The 27,212-nt window shown below is 46.5% G+C and overlaps 12 protein-coding genes across 12 annotated transcripts; all 12 read right to left on the bottom strand.

Moving 5' to 3' along the window:
- Positions 1 to 131: 131 nt before the first annotated feature.
- Positions 132 to 2,064, bottom strand: LOC131696000 (histone H2A-beta, sperm-like). Its single transcript, XM_058984530.1, has 2 exons — positions 1,814 to 2,064; positions 132 to 243 (listed from the first exon to the last, which is right to left on the bottom strand). Exons 1-2 carry the CDS (start codon positions 2,062 to 2,064, stop codon positions 132 to 134), a joined length of 363 nt encoding a protein of 120 aa, XP_058840513.1.
- A 1,024-nt stretch (positions 2,065 to 3,088) lies between these two features.
- Positions 3,089 to 4,384, bottom strand: LOC131695999 (histone H1A, sperm-like). Its single transcript, XM_058984529.1, has 2 exons — positions 3,830 to 4,384; positions 3,089 to 3,115 (listed from the first exon to the last, which is right to left on the bottom strand). Exons 1-2 carry the CDS (start codon positions 4,382 to 4,384, stop codon positions 3,089 to 3,091), a joined length of 582 nt encoding a protein of 193 aa, XP_058840512.1.
- Positions 4,385 to 6,397: 2,013 nt separating this feature from the next.
- On the bottom strand, positions 6,398 to 6,709 carry LOC131695863 (histone H4-like). Its single transcript, XM_058984399.1, has one exon. It carries the CDS (start codon positions 6,707 to 6,709, stop codon positions 6,398 to 6,400), a length of 312 nt encoding a protein of 103 aa, XP_058840382.1.
- A 221-nt stretch (positions 6,710 to 6,930) lies between these two features.
- Positions 6,931 to 8,862, bottom strand: LOC131695998 (histone H2A-beta, sperm-like). The gene is made up of 2 exons (XM_058984528.1): positions 8,612 to 8,862; positions 6,931 to 7,042 (listed from the first exon to the last, which is right to left on the bottom strand). The coding sequence occupies exons 1-2, from the start codon at positions 8,860 to 8,862 to the stop codon at positions 6,931 to 6,933; spliced, it is 363 nt and encodes a 120-aa protein (XP_058840511.1).
- A 1,024-nt stretch (positions 8,863 to 9,886) lies between these two features.
- LOC131695997 (histone H1A, sperm-like) lies at positions 9,887 to 11,182 on the bottom strand. Its single transcript, XM_058984527.1, has 2 exons — positions 10,628 to 11,182; positions 9,887 to 9,913 (listed from the first exon to the last, which is right to left on the bottom strand). Exons 1-2 carry the CDS (start codon positions 11,180 to 11,182, stop codon positions 9,887 to 9,889), a joined length of 582 nt encoding a protein of 193 aa, XP_058840510.1.
- A 2,023-nt stretch (positions 11,183 to 13,205) lies between these two features.
- Positions 13,206 to 13,517, bottom strand: LOC131695861 (histone H4-like). The gene has a single exon (XM_058984398.1). It carries the CDS (start codon positions 13,515 to 13,517, stop codon positions 13,206 to 13,208), a length of 312 nt encoding a protein of 103 aa, XP_058840381.1.
- Positions 13,518 to 13,738: 221 nt separating this feature from the next.
- On the bottom strand, positions 13,739 to 15,671 carry LOC131695996 (histone H2A-beta, sperm-like). Its single transcript, XM_058984526.1, has 2 exons — positions 15,421 to 15,671; positions 13,739 to 13,850 (listed from the first exon to the last, which is right to left on the bottom strand). The coding sequence occupies exons 1-2, from the start codon at positions 15,669 to 15,671 to the stop codon at positions 13,739 to 13,741; spliced, it is 363 nt and encodes a 120-aa protein (XP_058840509.1).
- Positions 15,672 to 16,698: 1,027 nt separating this feature from the next.
- Positions 16,699 to 17,994, bottom strand: LOC131695995 (histone H1A, sperm-like). The gene is made up of 2 exons (XM_058984525.1): positions 17,440 to 17,994; positions 16,699 to 16,725 (listed from the first exon to the last, which is right to left on the bottom strand). The coding sequence occupies exons 1-2, from the start codon at positions 17,992 to 17,994 to the stop codon at positions 16,699 to 16,701; spliced, it is 582 nt and encodes a 193-aa protein (XP_058840508.1).
- A 2,024-nt stretch (positions 17,995 to 20,018) lies between these two features.
- LOC131695847 (histone H4-like) lies at positions 20,019 to 20,330 on the bottom strand. Its single transcript, XM_058984383.1, has one exon. It carries the CDS (start codon positions 20,328 to 20,330, stop codon positions 20,019 to 20,021), a length of 312 nt encoding a protein of 103 aa, XP_058840366.1.
- A 221-nt stretch (positions 20,331 to 20,551) lies between these two features.
- Positions 20,552 to 22,484, bottom strand: LOC131695994 (histone H2A-beta, sperm-like). Its single transcript, XM_058984524.1, has 2 exons — positions 22,234 to 22,484; positions 20,552 to 20,663 (listed from the first exon to the last, which is right to left on the bottom strand). Exons 1-2 carry the CDS (start codon positions 22,482 to 22,484, stop codon positions 20,552 to 20,554), a joined length of 363 nt encoding a protein of 120 aa, XP_058840507.1.
- A 1,023-nt stretch (positions 22,485 to 23,507) lies between these two features.
- Positions 23,508 to 24,803, bottom strand: LOC131695993 (histone H1A, sperm-like). The gene is made up of 2 exons (XM_058984523.1): positions 24,249 to 24,803; positions 23,508 to 23,534 (listed from the first exon to the last, which is right to left on the bottom strand). Exons 1-2 carry the CDS (start codon positions 24,801 to 24,803, stop codon positions 23,508 to 23,510), a joined length of 582 nt encoding a protein of 193 aa, XP_058840506.1.
- Positions 24,804 to 26,840: 2,037 nt separating this feature from the next.
- On the bottom strand, positions 26,841 to 27,152 carry LOC131695849 (histone H4-like). The gene has a single exon (XM_058984385.1). The coding sequence runs from the start codon at positions 27,150 to 27,152 to the stop codon at positions 26,841 to 26,843; it is 312 nt and encodes a 103-aa protein (XP_058840368.1).
- Positions 27,153 to 27,212: the final 60 nt, after the last annotated feature.

Genomic DNA, 27,212 nt, shown 5'->3' with positions numbered 1-27,212 from the left:
ATTGAGTAGCGCTTTTATACTGATGCACACACATTCTCAGTCGCCGCCGCATAGGAAGATTACCATGGCTGCTATCTATATGCTTACTCGTGATGTGTTGGTTTGAAGGGGAAATAGCGCGAACACGAAGTTCACTGTTGCCACTGTTTTAGTAGCTTGGGATTGCCGAAATCTGCTTTATCCGGACTAATGCTGACATGGTAGCATTTTCCCTGGAAAACGATTGCCCAGAAATTGATTCTCCTGAAAAAGAAAGAAAGAAAAAGTAAATCGAAAAACAAACGGGTTTTTTTTTTAACTTATAAAGATTTTCTATACATCCGTCTACATGGTACGTTATATTGGCTTCTATGGTACTTAAATATCGATATCTGATACTGATCTATGATGGAACAAATTGTTACTGATGAACAAACTATTTCTGTTTGATATTCTTCTACTGTTGGAATTTTATTGATTTCTAGGCGATTTTTTTTTGCTCATACATAGTTTTTCTTTTTAGGAATATTTTTTTGCAAATCTAATGAAAAGCTGAAAAAATCAAGTCTGGCAACACTGGCTCCGGAATGGAAATGGTGGGGGAAGTATAGTAGCCGAATCGAACCGTATACAGAACGAAAAGGCACATGGCACGTACACGAGCGAGACAGGCGATAGTAGTGTTTATTCGCGACTATAAAAAAAATCGGTCGGTCTGTTTTGGTCATCATTCGTCGTTTGAACAGCATCACAGTGGTATCAGTAGTAGAGCAGAATTTTCGCGCCATGGCCCGTACGAAACAGACCGCCCGCAAGTCCACCGGAGGGAAAGCTCCCCGCAAACAGTTGGCAACGAAGGCTGCCCGTAAAAGTGCCCCAGCTACGGGTGGCGTTAAGAAGCCCCATCGCTACAGACCAGGAACTGTCGCGCTGCGAGAAATTCGTCGCTATCAGAAGTCGACAGAGCTACTAATCCGCAAGCTGCCCTTCCAGCGTCTGGTTCGTGAGATCGCGCAGGACTTCAAAACCGATCTGCGCTTCCAGAGCTCAGCCGTCATGGCCCTTCAAGAAGCCAGCGAGGCTTACCTGGTTGGTTTGTTCGAGGATACCAATCTGTGCGCTATCCATGCCAAGCGAGTGACCATCATGCCGAAAGACATCCAACTGGCTCGCCGGATCCGTGGGGAGCGGGCCTAAATTTGGTGTGTGCCCATCACCCCCCAGAACGAAACAGCAACAAACGGTCCTTTTCAGGACCACAACCAATCATATTTTACTAAGAATTATTAGCAGAAATTTTCCGTTTCCCTCCAAAAATGCTCAGGCGGGTGGCTGTGTGTGTTTGTTAGACAGCACGCCGATGGGGGATTTTTTGCCAGCAGCACCACCTCGTACCGATCGACAGTAGTAGCGTGTGAAAAACAAGACCCATTGAGGGAAATCTTGCGCGGCCGATTTGTGATTTAGCACCAAATCGATGAGTGAACTTTTGAGAGATTGGGTGAAATCGTCAATGCCATGATATGAGGGAAACTATTATTAAGCGTCTGACGAGCATTGCAAAAAAAAAAAACTTGTGCAATGCTCACAGAAATGTACGTTGATGATTATCGGAGTGAAAATCAAATTAACTCTTTTTATCAGAAGAAAATAGTCGCCCTGAAAAGGGCGGTTTTTACGGCTAGAAAGGAGCGGGATTTAAGTTGCTGCGGAGGCCCTCTTTTCAGTCTTCTTCGGCAGCAGTACGGCCTGTATGTTAGGCAACACGCCACCCTGAGCAATGGTCACACCGGAGAGCAGTTTGTTCAGCTCTTCGTCATTTCGAATGGCCAGCTGCAGATGACGGGGGATGATTCTGGTCTTTTTGTTATCGCGAGCAGCGTTTCCTGCCAGCTCCAGTACTTCGGCGGCAAGATATTCCATCACAGCTGCCAAGTAGACGGGTGCTCCGGCACCGACACGTTCAGCATAATTTCCCTTCCTCAGCAGACGGTGAATTCGGCCAACAGGGAACTGGAGACCGGCACGAACTGAGCGGGATTTTGGCTTTCCCTTCACTTTTCCTCCTTTACCGCGTGCAGACATTGTTGTAGGTTTATCGCTGTGCGCGTTCGTGTGTAGTCACGTAGACAATACGAGTAACACTGATGCCACTCGCGCACACAGCACCCCTTGTTATGCATTCGCTTCATTGCACATCGTTCGCCAAAGGGGCGGAGTAGCGAACGAACGAAACGCGCTAAACACAAAAAAGGACGAACCTTCGTCTCGCTACACGATCGTATATAAGCGATATGTAGTGATTTTTGCTACCAATCAGTCAGCGCAGTTCGCATCGAGAGCGTTAACAGCAGCACAACCACGTCGTTACTATGGCACCGAAAGCCAGCGGAAAGGCTGTGAAAAAATCCGGCGGCGGCGGTGGCAAGGCACAGAAGAACATCGCCACAAAAGCAGGAGGAGGAGAGAAGAAGAAGCGAAAGCAACGGCGCAAGGAAAGCTACGCTATCTACATCTACAAGGTGCTGAAGCAGGTCCATCCGGACACCGGTGTCTCGTCGAAGGCGATGAGCATCATGAATAGCTTCGTGAACGACATCTTCGAGCGTATTGCTAACGAAGCATCTCGTCTGGCCCATTACAACCGACGGTCGACGATCACCTCCCGCGAGGTACAGACCGCCGTTCGTTTGCTGTTACCGGGAGAGCTGGCGAAACATGCCGTATCGGAAGGTACCAAGGCCGTTACCAAGTATACCAGCTCGAAGTAAACGTGTCGCCCGCCCCGCCGCCGGATGTCACACACCACCACCCCATCGTCATCGGCCCTTTTCAGGGCCACCAAAACACGTTCTGGTAAAGAGTTGAATTGAAATGTGTACACATAGTTTATATAAACATTAGTTGTTGTTTGTTTGTTTGTTTGTTTCATTAGAGCAAAAACGTCGTTGTCATTTTTGTTTCTCTGTCCATTTTTCAAATCATCACCAAATCAATTGCTGTAGTTTGTGGAAGTAGTCTTTCCCCTTACCGCTAGTTGATTGTTTTTGTTAAGACGGAAAACGGTCTTTTTTCTACCCCTTTATCGTCTATATTCTACTCAGTCAGTCTAAAACAGCCCCTGCGTATGAAAATTCTGCCGCAAAAAGAACACATTTCTGGATCATACTTGTTAATACAATGCACTTCCCAGCCTTCAAACTTCTGATCTGCGTTGAACGTTAATAATTAAATACCCAACACAATTCATAATCGCAAAGTTGAACAATACAATACGTTCGTCAATTTAGGCTAAAAAATCGGTAATTATCGTTCGTTCGTTTGTTTATTGTGCCAGCCAATTTTTCTCTGTTTTATTATAGCCAAAATAAGCGCGTTGTTTGCTAATCAGAGTAATATTATACTTGCTCTGTTTGTTTGTTTGTTTGTTAAGGCAACAGAAAACCACGGCCTACTATTAATTTACCTGTACGTACGTACGTTTATCTGAGCAAGAAACCGCGCCTATTTACTATAGTGATTTGTTTAATCAAACTAACGACGACTGATTTATCTTGCCAATCGACAGCCAGTTGAATGCGGGTGTGTGCGCGCGCTGCTGCTCAAGCTAGAAAACTCATGGGGGGAACGGAGCATTAACGGAAAATAAGCATCAATCAATTCTTTACAATTTTGTTAGTCCTGAAAAGGACTGTTGTTTTGGGGGGACGCGCACGTTGTCGGGAATTTACTTCTTGCCGGCGGTGACCTTCTTCGGGGCGGTGGCGGCCTTCTTTGGCTTAGGTGCCCTCGGCTTGTTCGCTGCAGCCTTCGATGGTTTGGTGGCTTTCTGTTTAGTGGCAGCCGTTACCGCCTTTGCAGGGGCAGCAGCTTTCGCTTTCTTCGTAGCCGATTTCTTAGCGGCCGGGATCGCCGCCTTTGGCTTGCTGGTCTTCTCACCACCACCAGCCGGCGGATTTTTCTTCTCCCCGGATTTAGTAGCCGATTTCTTCGGTTTTTTCGCTGCACCCGATGGTGGTTTCTTATCGCCAGCCGGTTTCTTTGCTTCGACCGTCACCTTAAACGATCCGGAAGCACCGGTACCCTTGGTCTGGGTGATGTTTCCCTTCTCGACACCCGTTTTCAAAGCCTTCCGGATAAACGGAGCCAGCCTGGCGACGTCACACATGTAGTTGGCGGCGATGTACTTTTTGATCGCCTGCAGTGATGATCCGCTCCGTTCCTTCAGGGTCCGGATGGCAGCCAGAACCATCTCACTCACTGGTGGATGGGTTGAAGATTTTTTCGGTTTCTTGGCGTCACTCTTGCTAGCCTTGGCCGCCTGCTTCGGTGGCGCTTTGGCGGCTGGCGGAGAGGCGACGACGGCAGGGGCCGTAGCAGCAACGTCGATAGCAGTTTCAGCCATTGCGCGTTCGTTTGGTTTGGTTTTCTTCCACACACACAGTTGTAGACGACGAGTCGATGGATGCACGATGATGCAAGTCTGCGAATATGATAACCGGGGGTCCGGTGTCTGTTGTTTAGGATCGTATTCATCGGCTCTGTTTGGGAACGCGTAGATGACGGTTGGAAGTTACTATTCGATCGGTGCCGGTAAAATTTTACGGACTGTTGTTTTAAATCAACCAAAATCGAATTACTGCTTGTGAAAAGTACACTGGAAGTTTGCATTCAATTTACTGCACTGTCCGCACCGTCCAAACTAACACCCGCTGAACATTCTGTTTTAAGCGTATGGCCGAATATTATCAAATCATGTATCCGACTATGGCGGCACGTGCAAACTGAATTGTGGAAAATAGGTTAATTTGAACCTTCTAGCAATTGGAAAACCTTTTCGGTGCTATCCAATCGAAAGAAAACTTCTCTCTATATAAAATTATTTCATTTTTGTACATATTTGCTCGAGCGGAAGTGCTCGTAATTTGGCGACCTGCGGAAAACGTTTCGGTCGGCTGGTCCTTTGCTGAAAACTTTCGTTATTAAAATTACTAAAACAAAAAAAGTTAACGGGTGGCAACACAAATTTTGGATTTTTTTTCTCAACCTGTCAAAAAAAAAAGACAAACGATTCGATTGAAATTAGAAGATACGTTCTCCATTGTTGGCCAAAAATTAGTGAACATTTCAAACCGATCCGTAATTGGATGCTGTTCGGCGAAGCTTCCGTTTGATGTCGGAACAGGCGCGTAGTACGGCGTCTACGTCAACTTTGCTAATGCATTTCGTGATCTTCTACCAATCAACTTGTTTGCAATTCGTGGCTCTCAAAACGAAATCCCGAAGAAATCTGCGATTGGGCGACACTGAAGCAAATTGTGAAGCGGGTTGTGCTTTTTAGGGTACAAATGGGATCGAGTGGGTATTCGGGAACGATTGTTTTTTTTTTTTTTTTGCTTTTTTTTGCGAGGGAAGTAACTTGCTTCGTGCAAAACAAAATATTTAGCCAAAATAATTTTTTTATCAACCGGCAAGCGGCATTGAGATTGCACCGTCGAAAGGTGTTGTAAACAGTCGACGGCGCAACGTTTTCCCCTTTGAAATATTGTACCGTGCACTTTTCGCCGAGATTCTTGTGTTGCTCGTAGAACCGTACAACGCGCTCGCGAAATGCTTTCTTGTTTCGACGGCAGAGACAGACAGAGAGAAATACCTCGAAAAAAATCCAACATTTTAGTTGCGGATTTTGATTTTAGTGCTCTAATCATCAGTGTTATTTCGAATTGCTTTGGCTAACTCAAAATTCTATTATTTAGGATGTACTGATCAACTCGCTACATCGTTGTGTACATGGCTGTGAGCTGATAAACCGCACGCGTCGACCATCACACCCAGGCGCTTCAGCGCACGCATCGATGGGAACGCTTGTCCCCCGACACAGATCACAAGCTGGACTTTTTTACGGTTGCTCAATCTCTCTCTCTCTCTCTCTCTCTCTCTCTCTCTCTCTCTCTCTTCCTGTGTGTGTGTGTGTGTGTGTTGTAATTGCTTCCTGATTGATACAGTACTAACTCACCAGCCATCAACTTTACTTTTATCATTCAGACCAATTAAAGGTACGCAAATTCATAGGTAGACAGGTAGGTGAAAGCGTGGTAAGCTAAAACGTGCGCGCGCGAAAAAAAGAGTCGGTCGGCGGTTCGTTGCTATCGAGAAACGAGCCGTTTTGTCCCATGATACGCAAGCTCAGGAGAAAGAAAAAGGAAATGCATATATGAAAAAAGGGAAACCCAGCGACTGAGCGCGTTGTAGTGTTACGACGGTCTCTCGCATATCCATCAAAATCGCACATTAAACAGTACGCCCCTGCAACGTGGATGAAAATTATGAAGGATACATTTCAAACTAATTCTTTTTTCTAAACATTTGGTGGCCCTGAAAAGGGCCTTTTGTGTTGTCGTGAACGTCGTGGTAGGGCTTAACCACCAAAACCGTACAATGTGCGTCCCTGGCGTTTAAGCGCATAGACGACATCCATCGCAGTGACGGTCTTCCGTTTGGCATGTTCAGTGTACGTCACAGCGTCCCGGATAACGTTTTCCAGAAAAATCTTCAGCACACCACGGGTTTCCTCGTATATCAAACCGGAGATTCGCTTCACTCCTCCACGTCGAGCCAGACGACGAATGGCGGGTTTGGTGATGCCCTGGATATTGTCACGAAGCACCTTGCGGTGCCGCTTAGCGCCTCCCTTGCCGAGCCCTTTGCCTCCTTTGCCACGGCCAGTCATCTTCTTGGTTGTTGTAGGTAATAACTTAGTAGGCTAGCGCAGCACACCTGCAGCAGCGAGATTCCAATACCGAATGTTGCAATTCGGCCCATTGAGTAGCGCTTTTATACTGATGCACACACATTCTCAGTCGCCGCCGCATAGGAAGATTACCATGGCTGCTATCTATATGCTTACTCGTGATGTGTTGGTTTGAAGGGGAAATAGCGCGAACACGAAGTTCACTGTTGCCACTGTTTTAGTAGCTTGGGATTGCCGAAATCTGCTTTATCCGGACTAATGCTGACATGGTAGCATTTTCCCTGGAAAACGATTGCCCGGAAATTGATTCTCCTGAAAAAGAAAGAAAGAAAAAGTAAATCGAAAAACAAACGGGTTTTTTTTTTAACTTATAAAGATTTTCTATACATCCGTCTACATGGTACGTTATATTGGCTTCTATGGTACTTAAATATCGATATCTGATACTGATCTATGATGGAACAAATTGTTACTGATGAACAAACTATTTCTGTTTGATATTCTTCTACTGTTGGAATTTTATTGATTTCTAGGCGATTTTTTTTGCTCATACATAGTTTTTCTTTTTAGGAATATTTTTTTGCAAATCTAATGAAAAGCTGAAAAAATCAAGTCTGGCAACACTGGCTCCGGAATGGAAATGGTGGGGGAAGTATAGTAGCCGAATCGAACCGTATACAGAACGAAAAGGCACATGGCACGTACACGAGCGAGACAGGCGATAGTAGTGTTTATTCGCGACTATAAAAAAAATCGGTCGGTCTGTTTTGGTCATCATTCGTCGTTTGAACAGCATCACAGTGGTATCAGTAGTAGAGCAGAATTTTCGCGCCATGGCCCGTACGAAACAGACCGCCCGCAAGTCCACCGGAGGGAAAGCTCCCCGCAAACAGTTGGCAACGAAGGCTGCCCGTAAAAGTGCCCCAGCTACGGGTGGCGTTAAGAAGCCCCATCGCTACAGACCAGGAACTGTCGCGCTGCGAGAAATTCGTCGCTATCAGAAGTCGACAGAGCTACTAATCCGCAAGCTGCCCTTCCAGCGTCTGGTTCGTGAGATCGCGCAGGACTTCAAAACCGATCTGCGCTTCCAGAGCTCAGCCGTCATGGCCCTTCAAGAAGCCAGCGAGGCTTACCTGGTTGGTTTGTTCGAGGATACCAATCTGTGCGCTATCCATGCCAAGCGAGTGACCATCATGCCGAAAGACATCCAACTGGCTCGCCGGATCCGTGGGGAGCGGGCCTAAATTTGGTGTGTGCCCATCACCCCCCAGAACGAAACAGCAACAAACGGTCCTTTTCAGGACCACAACCAATCATATTTTACTAAGAATTATTAGCAGAAATTTTCCGTTTCCCTCCAAAAATGCTCAGGCGGGTGGCTGTGTGTGTTTGTTAGACAGCACGCCGATGGGGGATTTTTTGCCAGCAGCACCACCTCGTACCGATCGACAGTAGTAGCGTGTGAAAAACAAGACCCATTGAGGGAAATCTTGCGCGGCCGATTTGTGATTTAGCACCAAATCGATGAGTGAACTTTTGAGAGATTGGGTGAAATCGTCAATGCCATGATATGAGGGAAACTATTATTAAGCGTCTGACGAGCATTGCAAAAAAAAAAAACTTGTGCAATGCTCACAGAAATGTACGTTGATGATTATCGGAGTGAAAATCAAATTAACTCTTTTTATCAGAAGAAAATAGTCGCCCTGAAAAGGGCGGTTTTTACGGCTAGAAAGGAGCGGGATTTAAGTTGCTGCGGAGGCCCTCTTTTCAGTCTTCTTCGGCAGCAGTACGGCCTGTATGTTAGGCAACACGCCACCCTGAGCAATGGTCACACCGGAGAGCAGTTTGTTCAGCTCTTCGTCATTTCGAATGGCCAGCTGCAGATGACGGGGGATGATTCTGGTCTTTTTGTTATCGCGAGCAGCGTTTCCTGCCAGCTCCAGTACTTCGGCGGCAAGATATTCCATCACAGCTGCCAAGTAGACGGGTGCTCCGGCACCGACACGTTCAGCATAATTTCCCTTCCTCAGCAGACGGTGAATTCGGCCAACAGGGAACTGGAGACCGGCACGAACTGAGCGGGATTTTGGCTTTCCCTTCACTTTTCCTCCTTTACCGCGTGCAGACATTGTTGTAGGTTTATCGCTGTGCGCGTTCGTGTGTAGTCACGTAGACAATACGAGTAACACTGATGCCACTCGCGCACACAGCACCCCTTGTTATGCATTCGCTTCATTGCACATCGTTCGCCAAAGGGGCGGAGTAGCGAACGAACGAAACGCGCTAAACACAAAAAAGGACGAACCTTCGTCTCGCTACACGATCGTATATAAGCGATATGTAGTGATTTTTGCTACCAATCAGTCAGCGCAGTTCGCATCGAGAGCGTTAACAGCAGCACAACCACGTCGTTACTATGGCACCGAAAGCCAGCGGAAAGGCTGTGAAAAAATCCGGCGGCGGCGGTGGCAAGGCACAGAAGAACATCGCCACAAAAGCAGGAGGAGGAGAGAAGAAGAAGCGAAAGCAACGGCGCAAGGAAAGCTACGCTATCTACATCTACAAGGTGCTGAAGCAGGTCCATCCGGACACCGGTGTCTCGTCGAAGGCGATGAGCATCATGAATAGCTTCGTGAACGACATCTTCGAGCGTATTGCTAACGAAGCATCTCGTCTGGCCCATTACAACCGACGGTCGACGATCACCTCCCGCGAGGTACAGACCGCCGTTCGTTTGCTGTTACCGGGAGAGCTGGCGAAACATGCCGTATCGGAAGGTACCAAGGCCGTTACCAAGTATACCAGCTCGAAGTAAACGTGTCGCCCGCCCCGCCGCCGGATGTCACACACCACCACCCCATCGTCATCGGCCCTTTTCAGGGCCACCAAAACACGTTCTGGTAAAGAGTTGAATTGAAATGTGTACACATAGTTTATATAAACATTAGTTGTTGTTTGTTTGTTTGTTTGTTTCATTAGAGCAAAAACGTCGTTGTCATTTTTGTTTCTCTGTCCATTTTTCAAATCATCACCAAATCAATTGCTGTAGTTTGTGGAAGTAGTCTTTCCCCTTACCGCTAGTTGATTGTTTTTGTTAAGACGGAAAACGGTCTTTTTTCTACCCCTTTATCGTCTATATTCTACTCAGTCAGTCTAAAACAGCCCCTGCGTATGAAAATTCTGCCGCAAAAAGAACACATTTCTGGATCATACTTGTTAATACAATGCACTTCCCAGCCTTCAAACTTCTGATCTGCGTTGAACGTTAATAATTAAATACCCAACACAATTCATAATCGCAAAGTTGAACAATACAATACGTTCGTCAATTTAGGCTAAAAAATCGGTAATTATCGTTCGTTCGTTTGTTTATTGTGCCAGCCAATTTTTCTCTGTTTTATTATAGCCAAAATAAGCGCGTTGTTTGCTAATCAGAGTAATATTATACTTGCTCTGTTTGTTTGTTTGTTTGTTAAGGCAACAGAAAACCACGGCCTACTATTAATTTACCTGTACGTACGTACGTTTATCTGAGCAAGAAACCGCGCCTATTTACTATAGTGATTTGTTTAATCAAACTAACGACGACTGATTTATCTTGCCAATCGACAGCCAGTTGAATGCGGGTGTGTGCGCGCGCTGCTGCTCAAGCTAGAAAACTCATGGGGGGAACGGAGCATTAACGGAAAATAAGCATCAATCAATTCTTTACAATTTTGTTAGTCCTGAAAAGGACTGTTGTTTTGGGGGGACGCGCACGTTGTCGGGAATTTACTTCTTGCCGGCGGTGACCTTCTTCGGGGCGGTGGCGGCCTTCTTTGGCTTAGGTGCCCTCGGCTTGTTCGCTGCAGCCTTCGATGGTTTGGTGGCTTTCTGTTTAGTGGCAGCCGTTACCGCCTTTGCAGGGGCAGCAGCTTTCGCTTTCTTCGTAGCCGATTTCTTAGCGGCCGGGATCGCCGCCTTTGGCTTGCTGGTCTTCTCACCACCACCAGCCGGCGGATTTTTCTTCTCCCCGGATTTAGTAGCCGATTTCTTCGGTTTTTTCGCTGCACCCGATGGTGGTTTCTTATCGCCAGCCGGTTTCTTTGCTTCGACCGTCACCTTAAACGATCCGGAAGCACCGGTACCCTTGGTCTGGGTGATGTTTCCCTTCTCGACACCCGTTTTCAAAGCCTTCCGGATAAACGGAGCCAGCCTGGCGACGTCACACATGTAGTTGGCGGCGATGTACTTTTTGATCGCCTGCAGTGATGATCCGCTCCGTTCCTTCAGGGTCCGGATGGCAGCCAGAACCATCTCACTCACTGGTGGATGGGTTGAAGATTTTTTCGGTTTCTTGGCGTCACTCTTGCTAGCCTTGGCCGCCTGCTTCGGTGGCGCTTTGGCGGCTGGCGGAGAGGCGACGACGGCAGGGGCCGTAGCAGCAACGTCGATAGCAGTTTCAGCCATTGCGCGTTCGTTTGGTTTGGTTTTCTTCCACACACACAGTTGTAGACGACGAGTCGATGGATGCACGATGATGCAAGTCTGCGAATATGATAACCGGGGGTCCGGTGTCTGTTGTTTAGGATCGTATTCATCGGCTCTGTTTGGGAACGCGTAGATGACGGTTGGAAGTTACTATTCGATCGGTGCCGGTAAAATTTTACGGACTGTTGTTTTAAATCAACCAAAATCGAATTACTGCTTGTGAAAAGTACACTGGAAGTTTGCATTCAATTTACTGCACTGTCCGCACCGTCCAAACTAACACCCGCTGAACATTCTGTTTTAAGCGTATGGCCGAATATTATCAAATCATGTATCCGACTATGGCGGCACGTGCAAACTGAATTGTGGAAAATAGGTTAATTTGAACCTTCTAGCAATTGGAAAACCTTTTCGGTGCTATCCAATCGAAAGAAAACTTCTCTCTATATAAAATTATTTCATTTTTGTACATATTTGCTCGAGCGGAAGTGCTCGTAATTTGGCGACCTGCGGAAAACGTTTCGGTCGGCTGGTCCTTTGCTGAAAACTTTCGTTATTAAAATTACTAAAACAAAAAAAGTTAACGGGTGGCAACACAAATTTTGGATTTTTTTTCTCAACCTGTCAAAAAAAAAAGACAAACGATTCGATTGAAATTAGAAGATACGTTCTCCATTGTTGGCCAAAAATTAGTGAACATTTCAAACCGATCCGTAATTGGATGCTGTTCGGCGAAGCTTCCGTTTGATGTCGGAACAGGCGCGTAGTACGGCGTCTACGTCAACTTTGCTAATGCATTTCGTGATCTTCTACCAATCAACTTGTTTGCAATTCGTGGCTCTCAAAACGAAATCCCGAAGAAATCTGCGATTGGGCGACACTGAAGCAAATTGTGAAGCGGGTTGTGCTTTTTAGGGTACAAATGGGATCGAGTGGGTATTCGGGAACGATTGTTTTTTTTTTTTTTTTGCTTTTTTTTGCGAGGGAAGTAACTTGCTTCGTGCAAAACAAAATATTTAGCCAAAATAATTTTTTTATCAACCGGCAAGCGGCATTGAGATTGCACCGTCGAAAGGTGTTGTAAACAGTCGACGGCGCAACGTTTTCCCCTTTGAAATATTGTACCGTGCACTTTTCGCCGAGATTCTTGTGTTGCTCGTAGAACCGTACAACGCGCTCGCGAAATGCTTTCTTGTTTCGACGGCAGAGACAGACAGAGAGAAATACCTCGAAAAAAATCCAACATTTTAGTTGCGGATTTTGATTTTAGTGCTCTAATCATCAGTGTTATTTCGAATTGCTTTGGCTAACTCAAAATTCTATTATTTAGGATGTACTGATCAACTCGCTACATCGTTGTGTACATGGCTGTGAGCTGATAAACCGCACGCGTCGACCATCACACCCAGGCGCTTCAGCGCACGCATCGATGGGAACGCTTGTCCCCCGACACAGATCACAAGCTGGACTTTTTTACGGTTGCTCAATCTCTCTCTCTCTCTCTCTCTCTCTCTCTCTCTCTCTCTCTCTCTCTCTCTTCCTGTGTGTGTGTGTGTGTGTGTGTTGTAATTGCTTCCTGATTGATACAGTACTAACTCACCAGCCATCAACTTTACTTTTATCATTCAGACCAATTAAAGGTACGCAAATTCATAGGTAGACAGGTAGGTGAAAGCGTGGTAAGCTAAAACGTGCGCGCGCGAAAAAAAGAGTCGGTCGGCGGTTCGTTGCTATCGAGAAACGAGCCGTTTTGTCCCATGATACGCAAGCTCAGGAGAAAGAAAAAGGAAATGCATATATGAAAAAAGGGAAACCCAGCGACTGAGCGCGTTGTAGTGTTACGACGGTCTCTCGCATATCCATCAAAATCGCACATTAAACAGTACGCCCCTGCAACGTGGATGAAAATTATGAAGGATACATTTCAAACTAATTCTTTTTTCTAAACATTTGGTGGCCCTGAAAAGGGCCTTTTGTGTTGTCGTGAACGTCGTGGTAGGGCTTAACCACCAAAACCGTACAATGTGCGTCCCTGGCGTTTAAGCGCATAGACGACATCCATCGCAGTGACGGTCTTCCGTTTGGCATGTTCAGTGTACGTCACAGCGTCCCGGATAACGTTTTCCAGAAAAATCTTCAGCACACCACGGGTTTCCTCGTATATCAAACCGGAGATTCGCTTCACTCCTCCACGTCGAGCCAGACGACGAATGGCGGGTTTGGTGATGCCCTGGATATTGTCACGAAGCACCTTGCGGTGCCGCTTAGCGCCTCCCTTGCCGAGCCCTTTGCCTCCTTTGCCACGGCCAGTCATCTTCTTGGTTGTTGTAGGTAATAACTTAGTAGGCTAGCGCAGCACACCTGCAGCAGCGAGATTCCAATACCGAATGTTGCAATTCGGCCCATTGAGTAGCGCTTTTATACTGATGCACACACATTCTCAGTCGCCGCCGCATAGGAAGATTACCATGGCTGCTATCTATATGCTTACTCGTGATGTGTTGGTTTGAAGGGGAAATAGCGCGAACACGAAGTTCACTGTTGCCACTGTTTTAGTAGCTTGGGATTGCCGAAATCTGCTTTATCCGGACTAATGCTGACATGGTAGCATTTTCCCTGGAAAACGATTGCCCAGAAATTGATTCTCCTGAAAAAGAAAGAAAGAAAAAGTAAATCGAAAAACAAACGGGTTTTTTTTTTAACTTATAAAGATTTTCTATACATCCGTCTACATGGTACGTTATATTGGCTTCTATGGTACTTAAATATCGATATCTGATACTGATCTATGATGGAACAAATTGTTACTGATGAACAAACTATTTCTGTTTGATATTCTTCTACTGTTGGAATTTTATTGATTTCTAGGCGATTTTTTTTTGCTCATACATAGTTTTTCTTTTTAGGAATATTTTTTTGCAAATCTAATGAAAAGCTGAAAAAATCAAGTCTGGCAACACTGGCTCCGGAATGGAAATGGTGGGGGAAGTATAGTAGCCGAATCGAACCGTATACAGAACGAAAAGGCACATGGCACGTACACGAGCGAGACAGGCGATAGTAGTGTTTATTCGCGACTATAAAAAAAATCGGTCGGTCTGTTTTGGTCATCATTCGTCGTTTGAACAGCATCACAGTGGTATCAGTAGTAGAGCAGAATTTTCGCGCCATGGCCCGTACGAAACAGACCGCCCGCAAGTCCACCGGAGGGAAAGCTCCCCGCAAACAGTTGGCAACGAAGGCTGCCCGTAAAAGTGCCCCAGCTACGGGTGGCGTTAAGAAGCCCCATCGCTACAGACCAGGAACTGTCGCGCTGCGAGAAATTCGTCGCTATCAGAAGTCGACAGAGCTACTAATCCGCAAGCTGCCCTTCCAGCGTCTGGTTCGTGAGATCGCGCAGGACTTCAAAACCGATCTGCGCTTCCAGAGCTCAGCCGTCATGGCCCTTCAAGAAGCCAGCGAGGCTTACCTGGTTGGTTTGTTCGAGGATACCAATCTGTGCGCTATCCATGCCAAGCGAGTGACCATCATGCCGAAAGACATCCAACTGGCTCGCCGGATCCGTGGGGAGCGGGCCTAAATTTGGTGTGTGCCCATCACCCCCCAGAACGAAACAGCAACAAACGGTCCTTTTCAGGACCACAACCAATCATATTTTACTAAGAATTATTAGCAGAAATTTTCCGTTTCCCTCCAAAAATGCTCAGGCGGGTGGCTGTGTGTGTTTGTTAGACAGCACGCCGATGGGGGATTTTTTGCCAGCAGCACCACCTCGTACCGATCGACAGTAGTAGCGTGTGAAAAACAAGACCCATTGAGGGAAATCTTGCGCGGCCGATTTGTGATTTAGCACCAAATCGATGAGTGAACTTTTGAGAGATTGGGTGAAATCGTCAATGCCATGATATGAGGGAAACTATTATTAAGCGTCTGACGAGCATTGCAAAAAAAAAAAACTTGTGCAATGCTCACAGAAATGTACGTTGATGATTATCGGAGTGAAAATCAAATTAACTCTTTTTATCAGAAGAAAATAGTCGCCCTGAAAAGGGCGGTTTTTACGGCTAGAAAGGAGCGGGATTTAAGTTGCTGCGGAGGCCCTCTTTTCAGTCTTCTTCGGCAGCAGTACGGCCTGTATGTTAGGCAACACGCCACCCTGAGCAATGGTCACACCGGAGAGCAGTTTGTTCAGCTCTTCGTCATTTCGAATGGCCAGCTGCAGATGACGGGGGATGATTCTGGTCTTTTTGTTATCGCGAGCAGCGTTTCCTGCCAGCTCCAGTACTTCGGCGGCAAGATATTCCATCACAGCTGCCAAGTAGACGGGTGCTCCGGCACCGACACGTTCAGCATAATTTCCCTTCCTCAGCAGACGGTGAATTCGGCCAACAGGGAACTGGAGACCGGCACGAACTGAGCGGGATTTTGGCTTTCCCTTCACTTTTCCTCCTTTACCGCGTGCAGACATTGTTGTAGGTTTATCGCTGTGCGCGTTCGTGTGTAGTCACGTAGACAATACGAGTAACACTGATGCCACTCGCGCACACAGCACCCCTTGTTATGCATTCGCTTCATTGCACATCGTTCGCCAAAGGGGCGGAGTAGCGAACGAACGAAACGCGCTAAACACAAAAAAGGACGAACCTTCGTCTCGCTACACGATCGTATATAAGCGATATGTAGTGATTTTTGCTACCAATCAGTCAGCGCAGTTCGCATCGAGAGCGTTAACAGCAGCACAACCACGTCGTTACTATGGCACCGAAAGCCAGCGGAAAGGCTGTGAAAAAATCCGGCGGCGGCGGTGGCAAGGCACAGAAGAACATCGCCACAAAAGCAGGAGGAGGAGAGAAGAAGAAGCGAAAGCAACGGCGCAAGGAAAGCTACGCTATCTACATCTACAAGGTGCTGAAGCAGGTCCATCCGGACACCGGTGTCTCGTCGAAGGCGATGAGCATCATGAATAGCTTCGTGAACGACATCTTCGAGCGTATTGCTAACGAAGCATCTCGTCTGGCCCATTACAACCGACGGTCGACGATCACCTCCCGCGAGGTACAGACCGCCGTTCGTTTGCTGTTACCGGGAGAGCTGGCGAAACATGCCGTATCGGAAGGTACCAAGGCCGTTACCAAGTATACCAGCTCGAAGTAAACGTGTCGCCCGCCCCGCCGCCGGATGTCACACACCACCACCCCATCGTCATCGGCCCTTTTCAGGGCCACCAAAACACGTTCTGGTAAAGAGTTGAATTGAAATGTGTACACATAGTTTATATAAACATTAGTTGTTGTTGTTTGTTTGTTTGTTTGTTTCATTAGAGCAAAAACGTCGTTGTCATTTTTGTTTCTCTGTCCATTTTTCAAATCATCACCAAATCAATTGCTGTAGTTTGTGGAAGTAGTCTTTCCCCTTACCGCTAGTTGATTGTTTTTGTTAAGACGGAAAACGGTCTTTTTTCTACCCCTTTATCGTCTATATTCTACTCAGTCAGTCTAAAACAGCCCCTGCGTATGAAAATTCTGCCGCAAAAAGAACACATTTCTGGATCATACTTGTTAATACAATGCACTTCCCAGCCTTCAAACTTCTGATCTGCGTTGAACGTTAATAATTAAATACCCAACACAATTCATAATCGCAAAGTTGAACAATACAATACGTTCGTCAATTTAGGCTAAAAAATCGGTAATTATCGTTCGTTCGTTTGTTTATTGTGCCAGCCAATTTTTCTCTGTTTTATTATAGCCAAAATAAGCGCGTTGTTTGCTAATCAGAGTAATATTATACTTGCTCTGTTTGTTTGTTTGTTTGTTAAGGCAACAGAAAACCACGGCCTACTATTAATTTACCTGTACGTACGTACGTTTATCTGAGCAAGAAACCGCGCCTATTTACTATAGTGATTTGTTTAATCAAACTAACGACGACTGATTTATCTTGCCAATCGGCAGCCAGTTGAATGCGGGTGTGTGCGCGCGCTGCTGCTCAAGCTAGAAAACTCATGGGGGGAACGGAGCATTAACGGAAAATAAGCATCAATCAATTCTTTACAATTTTGTTAGTCCTGAAAAGGACTGTTGTTTTGGGGGGACGCGCACGTTGTCGGGAATTTACTTCTTGCCGGCGGTGACCTTCTTCGGGGCGGTGGCGGCCTTCTTTGGCTTAGGTGCCCTCGGCTTGTTCGCTGCAGCCTTCGATGGTTTGGTGGCTTTCTGTTTAGTGGCAGCCGTTACCGCCTTTGCAGGGGCAGCAGCTTTCGCTTTCTTCGTAGCCGATTTCTTAGCGGCCGGGATCGCCGCCTTTGGCTTGCTGGTCTTCTCACCACCACCAGCCGGCGGATTTTTCTTCTCCCCGGATTTAGTAGCCGATTTCTTCGGTTTTTTCGCTGCACCCGATGGTGGTTTCTTATCGCCAGCCGGTTTCTTTGCTTCGACCGTCACCTTAAACGATCCGGAAGCACCGGTACCCTTGGTCTGGGTGATGTTTCCCTTCTCGACACCCGTTTTCAAAGCCTTCCGGATAAACGGAGCCAGCCTGGCGACGTCACACATGTAGTTGGCGGCGATGTACTTTTTGATCGCCTGCAGTGATGATCCGCTCCGTTCCTTCAGGGTCCGGATGGCAGCCAGAACCATCTCACTCACTGGTGGATGGGTTGAAGATTTTTTCGGTTTCTTGGCGTCACTCTTGCTAGCCTTGGCCGCCTGCTTCGGTGGCGCTTTGGCGGCTGGCGGAGAGGCGACGACGGCAGGGGCCGTAGCAGCAACGTCGATAGCAGTTTCAGCCATTGCGCGTTCGTTTGGTTTGGTTTTCTTCCACACACACAGTTGTAGACGACGAGTCGATGGATGCACGATGATGCAAGTCTGCGAATATGATAACCGGGGGTCCGGTGTCTGTTGTTTAGGATCGTATTCATCGGCTCTGTTTGGGAACGCGTAGATGACGGTTGGAAGTTACTATTCGATCGGTGCCGGTAAAATTTTACGGACTGTTGTTTTAAATCAACCAAAATCGAATTACTGCTTGTGAAAAGTACACTGGAAGTTTGCATTCAATTTACTGCACTGTCCGCACCGTCCAAACTAACACCCGCTGAACATTCTGTTTTAAGCGTATGGCCGAATATTATCAAATCATGTATCCGACTATGGCGGCACGTGCAAACTGAATTGTGGAAAATAGGTTAATTTGAACCTTCTAGCAATTGGAAAACCTTTTCGGTGCTATCCAATCGAAAGAAAACTTCTCTCTATATAAAATTATTTCATTTTTGTACATATTTGCTCGAGCGGAAGTGCTCGTAATTTGGCGACCTGCGGAAAACGTTTCGGTCGGCTGGTCCTTTGCTGAAAACTTTCGTTATTAAAATTACTAAAACAAAAAAAGTTAACGGGTGGCAACACAAATTTTGGATTTTTTTTCTCAACCTGTCAAAAAAAAAAGACAAACGATTCGATTGAAATTAGAAGATACGTTCTCCATTGTTGGCCAAAAATTAGTGAACATTTCAAACCGATCCGTAATTGGATGCTGTTCGGCGAAGCTTCCGTTTGATGTCGGAACAGGCGCGTAGTACGGCGTCTACGTCAACTTTGCTAATGCATTTCGTGATCTTCTACCAATCAACTTGTTTGCAATTCGTGGCTCTCAAAACGAAATCCCGAAGAAATCTGCGATTGGGCGACACTGAAGCAAATTGTGAAGCGGGTTGTGCTTTTTAGGGTACAAATGGGATCGAGTGGGTATTCGGGAACGATTGTTTTTTTTTTTTTTTGCTTTTTTTTGCGAGGGAAGTAACTTGCTTCGTGCAAAACAAAATATTTAGCCAAAATAATTTTTTTATCAACCGGCAAGCGGCATTGAGATTGCACCGTCGAAAGGTGTTGTAAACAGTCGACGGCGCAACGTTTTCCCCTTTGAAATATTGTACCGTGCACTTTTCGCCGAGATTCTTGTGTTGCTCGTAGAACCGTACAACGCGCTCGCGAAATGCTTTCTTGTTTCGACGGCAGAGACAGACAGAGAGAAATACCTCGAAAAAAATCCAACATTTTAGTTGCGGATTTTGATTTTAGTGCTCTAATCATCAGTGTTATTTCGAATTGCTTTGGCTAACTCAAAATTCTATTATTTAGGATGTACTGATCAACTCGCTACATCGTTGTGTACATGGCTGTGAGCTGATAAACCGCACGCGTCGACCATCACACCCAGGCGCTTCAGCGCACGCATCGATGGGAACGCTTGTCCCCCGACACAGATCACAAGCTGGACTTTTTTACGGTTGCTCAATCTCTCTCTCTCTCTCTCTCTCTCTCTCTCTCTCTCTCTCTCTCTCTCTCTCTCTCTGTGTGTGTGTGTGTGTGTGTGTTGTAATTGCTTCCTGATTGATACAGTACTAACTCACCAGCCATCAACTTTACTTTTATCATTCAGACCAATTAAAGGTACGCAAATTCATAGGTAGACAGGTAGGTGAAAGCGTGGTAAGCTAAAACGTGCGCGCGCGAAAAAAAGAGTCGGTCGGCGGTTCGTTGCTATCGAGAAACGAGCCGTTTTGTCCCATGATACGCAAGCTCAGGAGAAAGAAAAAGGAAATGCATATATGAAAAAAGGGAAACCCAGCGACTGAGCGCGTTGTAGTGTTACGACGGTCTCTCGCATATCCATCAAAATCGCACATTAAACAGTACGCCCCTGCAACGTGGATGAAAATTATGAAGGATACATTTCAAACTAATTCTTTTTTCTAAACATTTGGTGGCCCTGAAAAGGGCCTTTTGTGTTGTCGTGAACGTCGTGGTAGGGCTTAACCACCAAAACCGTACAATGTGCGTCCCTGGCGTTTAAGCGCATAGACGACATCCATCGCAGTGACGGTCTTCCGTTTGGCATGTTCAGTGTACGTCACAGCGTCCCGGATAACGTTTTCCAGAAAAATCTTCAGCACACCACGGGTTTCCTCGTATATCAAACCGGAGATTCGCTTCACTCCTCCACGTCGAGCCAGACGACGAATGGCGGGTTTGGTGATGCCCTGGATATTGTCACGAAGCACCTTGCGGTGCCGCTTAGCGCCTCCCTTGCCGAGCCCTTTGCCTCCTTTGCCACGGCCAGTCATCTTCTTGGTTGTTGTAGGTAATAACTTAGTAGGCTAGCGCAGCACACCTGCAGCAGCGAGATTCCAATACCGAATGTTGCAATTCGGCCCATTGAGTAGCGCTTTTATACTGATGCACACACATTCTCAGTCGCCGCCGCATAGGAAGATTACCATGGCTGCTATCTATATGCTTACTCGTGATGTGTTGGTTTGAAGGGGAAATAGCGCGAACACGAAGTTCACTGTTGCCACTGTTTTAGTAGCTTGGGATTGCCGAAATCTGCTTTATCCGGACTAATGCTGACATGGTAGCATTTTCCCTGGAAAACGATTGCCCAGAAATTGATTCTCCTGAAAAAGAAAGAAAGAAAAAGTAAATCGAAAAACAAACGGGTTTTTTTTTTAACTTATAAAGATTTTCTATACATCCGTCTACATGGTACGTTATATTGGCTTCTATGGTACTTAAATATCGATATCTGATACTGATCTATGATGGAACAAATTGTTACTGATGAACAAACTATTTCTGTTTGATATTCTTCTACTGTTGGAATTTTATTGATTTCTAGGCGATTTTTTTTTGCTCATACATAGTTTTTCTTTTTAGGAATATTTTTTTGCAAATCTAATGAAAAGCTGAAAAAATCAAGTCTGGCAACACTGGCTCCGGAATGGAAATGGTGGGGGAAGTATAGTAGCCGAATCGAACCGTATACAGAACGAAAAGGCACATGGCACGTACACGAGCGAGACAGGCGATAGTAGTGTTTATTCGCGACTATAAAAAAAATCGGTCGGTCTGTTTTGGTCATCATTCGTCGTTTGAACAGCATCACAGTGGTATCAGTAGTAGAGCAGAATTTTCGCGCCATGGCCCGTACGAAACAGACCGCCCGCAAGTCCACCGGAGGGAAAGCTCCCCGCAAACAGTTGGCAACGAAGGCTGCCCGTAAAAGTGCCCCAGCTACGGGTGGCGTTAAGAAGCCCCATCGCTACAGACCAGGAACTGTCGCGCTGCGAGAAATTCGTCGCTATCAGAAGTCGACAGAGCTACTAATCCGCAAGCTGCCCTTCCAGCGTCTGGTTCGTGAGATCGCGCAGGACTTCAAAACCGATCTGCGCTTCCAGAGCTCAGCCGTCATGGCCCTTCAAGAAGCCAGCGAGGCTTACCTGGTTGGTTTGTTCGAGGATACCAATCTGTGCGCTATCCATGCCAAGCGAGTGACCATCATGCCGAAAGACATCCAACTGGCTCGCCGGATCCGTGGGGAGCGGGCCTAAATTTGGTGTGTGCCCATCACCCCCCAGAACGAAACAGCAACAAACGGTCCTTTTCAGGACCACAACCAATCATATTTTACTAAGAATTATTAGCAGAAATTTTCCGTTTCCCTCCAAAAATGCTCAGGCGGGTGGCTGTGTGTGTTTGTTAGACAGCACGCCGATGGGGGATTTTTTGCCAGCAGCACCACCTCGTACCGATCGACAGTAGTAGCGTGTGAAAAACAAGACCCATTGAGGGAAATCTTGCGCGGCCGATTTGTGATTTAGCACCAAATCGATGAGTGAACTTTTGAGAGATTGGGTGAAATCGTCAATGCCATGATATGAGGGAAACTATTATTAAGCGTCTGACGAGCATTGCAAAAAAAAAAAACTTGTGCAATGCTCACAGAAATGTACGTTGATGATTATCGGAGTGAAAATCAAATTAACTCTTTTTATCAGAAGAAAATAGTCGCCCTGAAAAGGGCGGTTTTTACGGCTAGAAAGGAGCGGGATTTAAGTTGCTGCGGAGGCCCTCTTTTCAGTCTTCTTCGGCAGCAGTACGGCCTGTATGTTAGGCAACACGCCACCCTGAGCAATGGTCACACCGGAGAGCAGTTTGTTCAGCTCTTCGTCATTTCGAATGGCCAGCTGCAGATGACGGGGGATGATTCTGGTCTTTTTGTTATCGCGAGCAGCGTTTCCTGCCAGCTCCAGTACTTCGGCGGCAAGATATTCCATCACAGCTGCCAAGTAGACGGGTGCTCCGGCACCGACACGTTCAGCATAATTTCCCTTCCTCAGCAGACGGTGAATTCGGCCAACAGGGAACTGGAGACCGGCACGAACTGAGCGGGATTTTGGCTTTCCCTTCACTTTTCCTCCTTTACCGCGTGCAGACATTGTTGTAGGTTTATCGCTGTGCGCGTTCGTGTGTAGTCACGTAGACAATACGAGTAACACTGATGCCACTCGCGCACACAGCACCCCTTGTTATGCATTCGCTTCATTGCACATCGTTCGCCAAAGGGGCGGAGTAGCGAACGAACGAAACGCGCTAAACACAAAAAAGGACGAACCTTCGTCTCGCTACACGATCGTATATAAGCGATATGTAGTGATTTTTGCTACCAATCAGTCAGCGCAGTTCGCATCGAGAGCGTTAACAGCAGCACAACCACGTCGTTACTATGGCACCGAAAGCCAGCGGAAAGGCTGTGAAAAAATCCGGCGGCGGCGGTGGCAAGGCACAGAAGAACATCGCCACAAAAGCAGGAGGAGGAGAGAAGAAGAAGCGAAAGCAACGGCGCAAGGAAAGCTACGCTATCTACATCTACAAGGTGCTGAAGCAGGTCCATCCGGACACCGGTGTCTCGTCGAAGGCGATGAGCATCATGAATAGCTTCGTGAACGACATCTTCGAGCGTATTGCTAACGAAGCATCTCGTCTGGCCCATTACAACCGACGGTCGACGATCACCTCCCGCGAGGTACAGACCGCCGTTCGTTTGCTGTTACCGGGAGAGCTGGCGAAACATGCCGTATCGGAAGGTACCAAGGCCGTTACCAAGTATACCAGCTCGAAGTAAACGTGTCGCCCGCCCCGCCGCCGGATGTCACACACCACCACCCCATCGTCATCGGCCCTTTTCAGGGCCACCAAAACACGTTCTGGTAAAGAGTTGAATTGAAATGTGTACACATAGTTTATATAAACATTAGTTGTTGTTGTTTGTTTGTTTGTTTCATTAGAGCAAAAACGTCGTTGTCATTTTTGTTTCTCTGTCCATTTTTCAAATCATCACCAAATCAATTGCTGTAGTTTGTGGAAGTAGTCTTTCCCCTTACCGCTAGTTGATTGTTTTTGTTAAGACGGAAAACAGTCTTTTTTCTACCCCTTTATCGTCTATATTCTACTCAGTCAGTCTAAAACAGCCCCTGCGTATGAAAATTCTGCCGCAAAAAGAACACATTTCTGGATCATACTTGTTAATACAATGCACTTCCCAGCCTTCAAACTTCTGATCTGCGTTGAACGTTAATAATTAAATACCCAACACAATTCATAATCGCAAAGTTGAACAATACAATACGTTCGTCAATTTAGGCTAAAAAATCGGTAATTATCGTTCGTTCGTTTGTTTATTGTGCCAGCCAATTTTTCTCTGTTTTATTATAGCCAAAATAAGCGCGTTGTTTGCTAATCAGAGTAATATTATACTTGCTCTGTTTGTTTGTTTGTTTGTTAAGGCAACAGAAAACCACGGCCTACTATTAATTTACCTGTACGTACGTACGTTTATCTGAGCAAGAAACCGCGCCTATTTACTATAGTGATTTGTTTAATCAAACTAACGACGACTGATTTATCTTGCCAATCGACAGCCAGTTGAATGCGGGTGTGTGCGCGCGCTGCTGCTCAAGCTAGAAAACTCATGGGGGGAACGGAGCATTAACGGAAAATAAGCATCAATCAATTCTTTACAATTTTGTTAGTCCTGAAAAGGACTGTTGTTTTGGGGGGACGCGCACGTTGTCGGGAATTTACTTCTTGCCGGCGGTGACCTTCTTCGGGGCGGTGGCGGCCTTCTTTGGCTTAGGTGCCCTCGGCTTGTTCGCTGCAGCCTTCGATGGTTTGGTGGCTTTCTGTTTAGTGGCAGCCGTTACCGCCTTTGCAGGGGCAGCAGCTTTCGCTTTCTTCGTAGCCGATTTCTTAGCGGCCGGGATCGCCGCCTTTGGCTTGCTGGTCTTCTCACCACCACCAGCCGGCGGATTTTTCTTCTCCCCGGATTTAGTAGCCGATTTCTTCGGTTTTTTCGCTGCACCCGATGGTGGTTTCTTATCGCCAGCCGGTTTCTTTGCTTCGACCGTCACCTTAAACGATCCGGAAGCACCGGTACCCTTGGTCTGGGTGATGTTTCCCTTCTCGACACCCGTTTTCAAAGCCTTCCGGATAAACGGAGCCAGCCTGGCGACGTCACACATGTAGTTGGCGGCGATGTACTTTTTGATCGCCTGCAGTGATGATCCGCTCCGTTCCTTCAGGGTCCGGATGGCAGCCAGAACCATCTCACTCACTGGTGGATGGGTTGAAGATTTTTTCGGTTTCTTGGCGTCACTCTTGCTAGCCTTGGCCGCCTGCTTCGGTGGCGCTTTGGCGGCTGGCGGAGAGGCGACGACGGCAGGGGCCGTAGCAGCAACGTCGATAGCAGTTTCAGCCATTGCGCGTTCGTTTGGTTTGGTTTTCTTCCACACACACAGTTGTAGACGACGAGTCGATGGATGCACGATGATGCAAGTCTGCGAATATGATAACCGGGGGTCCGGTGTCTGTTGTTTAGGATCGTATTCATCGGCTCTGTTTGGGAACGCGTAGATGACGGTTGGAAGTTACTATTCGATCGGTGCCGGTAAAATTTTACGGACTGTTGTTTTAAATCAACCAAAATCGAATTACTGCTTGTGAAAAGTACACTGGAAGTTTGCATTCAATTTACTGCACTGTCCGCACCGTCCAAACTAACACCCGCTGAACATTCTGTTTTAAGCGTATGGCCGAATATTATCAAATCATGTATCCGACTATGGCGGCACGTGCAAACTGAATTGTGGAAAATAGGTTAATTTGAACCTTCTAGCAATTGGAAAACCTTTTCGGTGCTATCCAATCGAAAGAAAACTTCTCTCTATATAAAATTATTTCATTTTTGTACATATTTGCTCGAGCGGAAGTGCTCGTAATTTGGCGACCTGCGGAAAACGTTTCGGTCGGCTGGTCCTTTGCTGAAAACTTTCGTTATTAAAATTACTAAAACAAAAAAAGTTAACGGGTGGCAACACAAATTTTGGATTTTTTTTCTCAACCTGTCAAAAAAAAAAGACAAACGATTCGATTGAAATTAGAAGATACGTTCTCCATTGTTGGCCAAAAATTAGTGAACATTTCAAACCGATCCGTAATTGGATGCTGTTCGGCGAAGCTTCCGTTTGATGTCGGAACAGGCGCGTAGTACGGCGTCTACGTCAACTTTGCTAATGCATTTCGTGATCTTCTACCAATCAACTTGTTTGCAATTCGTGGCTCTCAAAACGAAATCCCGAAGAAATCTGCGATTGGGCGACACTGAAGCAAATTGTGAAGCGGGTTGTGCTTTTTAGGGTACAAATGGGATCGAGTGGGTATTCGGGAACGATTGTTTTTTTTTTTTTTTTGCTTTTTTTTGCGAGGGAAGTAACTTGCTTCGTGCAAAACAAAATATTTAGCCAAAATAATTTTTTTATCAACCGGCAAGCGGCATTGAGATTGCACCGTCGAAAGGTGTTGTAAACAGTCGACGGCGCAACGTTTTCCCCTTTGAAATATTGTACCGTGCACTTTTCGCCGAGATTCTTGTGTTGCTCGTAGAACCGTACAACGCGCTCGCGAAATGCTTTCTTGTTTCGACGGCAGAGACAGACAGAGAGAAATACCTCGAAAAAAATCCAACATTTTAGTTGCGGATTTTGATTTTAGTGCTCTAATCATCAGTGTTATTTCGAATTGCTTTGGCTAACTCAAAATTCTATTATTTAGGATGTACTGATCAACTCGCTACATCGTTGTGTACATGGCTGTGAGCTGATAAACCGCACGCGTCGACCATCACACCCAGGCGCTTCAGCGCACGCATCGATGGGAACGCTTGTCCCCCGACACAGATCACAAGCTGGACTTTTTTACGGTTGCTCAATCTCTCTCTCTCTCTCTCTCTCTCTCTCTCTCTCTCTCTCTCTCTCTCTCTCTCTCTCTCTCTCTTCCTGTGTGTGTGTGTGTGTGTGTGTTGTAATTGCTTCCTGATTGATACAGTACTAACTCACCAGCCATCAACTTTACTTTTATCATTCAGACCAATTAAAGGTACGCAAATTCATAGGTAGACAGGTAGGTGAAAGCGTGGTAAGCTAAAACGTGCGCGCGCGAAAAAAAGAGTCGGTCGGCGGTTCGTTGCTATCGAGAAACGAGCCGTTTTGTCCCATGATACGCAAGCTCAGGAGAAAGAAAAAGGAAATGCATATATGAAAAAAGGGAAACCCAGCGACTGAGCGCGTTGTAGTGTTACGACGGTCTCTCGCATATCCATCAAAATCGCACATTAAACAGTACGCCCCTGCAACGTGGATGAAAATTATGAAGGATACATTTCAAACTAATTCTTTTTTCTAAACATTTGGTGGCCCTGAAAAGGGCCTTTTGTGTTGTCGTGAACGTCGTGGTAGGGCTTAACCACCAAAACCGTACAATGTGCGTCCCTGGCGTTTAAGCGCATAGACGACATCCATCGCAGTGACGGTCTTCCGTTTGGCATGTTCAGTGTACGTCACAGCGTCCCGGATAACGTTTTCCAGAAAAATCTTCAGCACACCACGGGTTTCCTCGTATATCAAACCGGAGATTCGCTTCACTCCTCCACGTCGAGCCAGACGACGAATGGCGGGTTTGGTGATGCCCTGGATATTGTCACGAAGCACCTTGCGGTGCCGCTTAGCGCCTCCCTTGCCGAGCCCTTTGCCTCCTTTGCCACGGCCAGTCATCTTCTTGGTTGTTGTAGGTAATAACTTAGTAGGCTAGCGCAGCACACCTGCAGCAGCGAG

The sequence above is a fragment of the Topomyia yanbarensis genome, unplaced genomic scaffold (assembly GCF_030247195.1).
Source record: "Topomyia yanbarensis strain Yona2022 unplaced genomic scaffold, ASM3024719v1 HiC_scaffold_6, whole genome shotgun sequence".
NCBI lineage: Eukaryota > Metazoa > Arthropoda > Insecta > Diptera > Culicidae > Topomyia > Topomyia yanbarensis.
This window is presented reverse-complemented; position numbering and strand designations above follow the sequence as displayed.

Bases quoted from the DNA above. Each gene is read 5' to 3' on its own strand.
- LOC131695999 (XM_058984529.1), bottom strand. From the start codon at position 4,384: ATGGCTGAAACTGCTATCGACGTTGCTGCTACGGCCCCTGCCGTCGTC. The intron at 3,116-3,829 runs GTAACGGCTGCC...TTTTTGCGGCAG, and splicing joins CTGCTGCCCCTGCAAAGGCG to AATTTTCATACGCAGGGGCT.
- LOC131695993 (XM_058984523.1), bottom strand. From the start codon at position 24,803: ATGGCTGAAACTGCTATCGACGTTGCTGCTACGGCCCCTGCCGTCGTC. The intron at 23,535-24,248 runs GTAACGGCTGCC...TTTTTGCGGCAG, and splicing joins CTGCTGCCCCTGCAAAGGCG to AATTTTCATACGCAGGGGCT.
- LOC131696000 (XM_058984530.1), bottom strand. From the start codon at position 2,064: ATGTCTGCACGCGGTAAAGGAGGAAAAGTGAAGGGAAAGCCAAAATCC. The intron at 244-1,813 runs GCTGGCCATTCG...TTTCTTTTTCAG, and splicing joins ATCATCCCCCGTCATCTGCA to GAGAATCAATTTCTGGGCAA.
- LOC131695863 (XM_058984399.1), bottom strand. From the start codon at position 6,709: ATGACTGGCCGTGGCAAAGGAGGCAAAGGGCTCGGCAAGGGAGGCGCT.
- LOC131695861 (XM_058984398.1), bottom strand. From the start codon at position 13,517: ATGACTGGCCGTGGCAAAGGAGGCAAAGGGCTCGGCAAGGGAGGCGCT.
- LOC131695995 (XM_058984525.1), bottom strand. From the start codon at position 17,994: ATGGCTGAAACTGCTATCGACGTTGCTGCTACGGCCCCTGCCGTCGTC. The intron at 16,726-17,439 runs GTAACGGCTGCC...TTTTTGCGGCAG, and splicing joins CTGCTGCCCCTGCAAAGGCG to AATTTTCATACGCAGGGGCT.
- LOC131695847 (XM_058984383.1), bottom strand. From the start codon at position 20,330: ATGACTGGCCGTGGCAAAGGAGGCAAAGGGCTCGGCAAGGGAGGCGCT.
- LOC131695994 (XM_058984524.1), bottom strand. From the start codon at position 22,484: ATGTCTGCACGCGGTAAAGGAGGAAAAGTGAAGGGAAAGCCAAAATCC. The intron at 20,664-22,233 runs GCTGGCCATTCG...TTTCTTTTTCAG, and splicing joins ATCATCCCCCGTCATCTGCA to GAGAATCAATTTCTGGGCAA.
- LOC131695996 (XM_058984526.1), bottom strand. From the start codon at position 15,671: ATGTCTGCACGCGGTAAAGGAGGAAAAGTGAAGGGAAAGCCAAAATCC. The intron at 13,851-15,420 runs GCTGGCCATTCG...TTTCTTTTTCAG, and splicing joins ATCATCCCCCGTCATCTGCA to GAGAATCAATTTCTGGGCAA.
- LOC131695997 (XM_058984527.1), bottom strand. From the start codon at position 11,182: ATGGCTGAAACTGCTATCGACGTTGCTGCTACGGCCCCTGCCGTCGTC. The intron at 9,914-10,627 runs GTAACGGCTGCC...TTTTTGCGGCAG, and splicing joins CTGCTGCCCCTGCAAAGGCG to AATTTTCATACGCAGGGGCT.
- LOC131695998 (XM_058984528.1), bottom strand. From the start codon at position 8,862: ATGTCTGCACGCGGTAAAGGAGGAAAAGTGAAGGGAAAGCCAAAATCC. The intron at 7,043-8,611 runs GCTGGCCATTCG...TTTCTTTTTCAG, and splicing joins ATCATCCCCCGTCATCTGCA to GAGAATCAATTTCCGGGCAA.
- LOC131695849 (XM_058984385.1), bottom strand. From the start codon at position 27,152: ATGACTGGCCGTGGCAAAGGAGGCAAAGGGCTCGGCAAGGGAGGCGCT.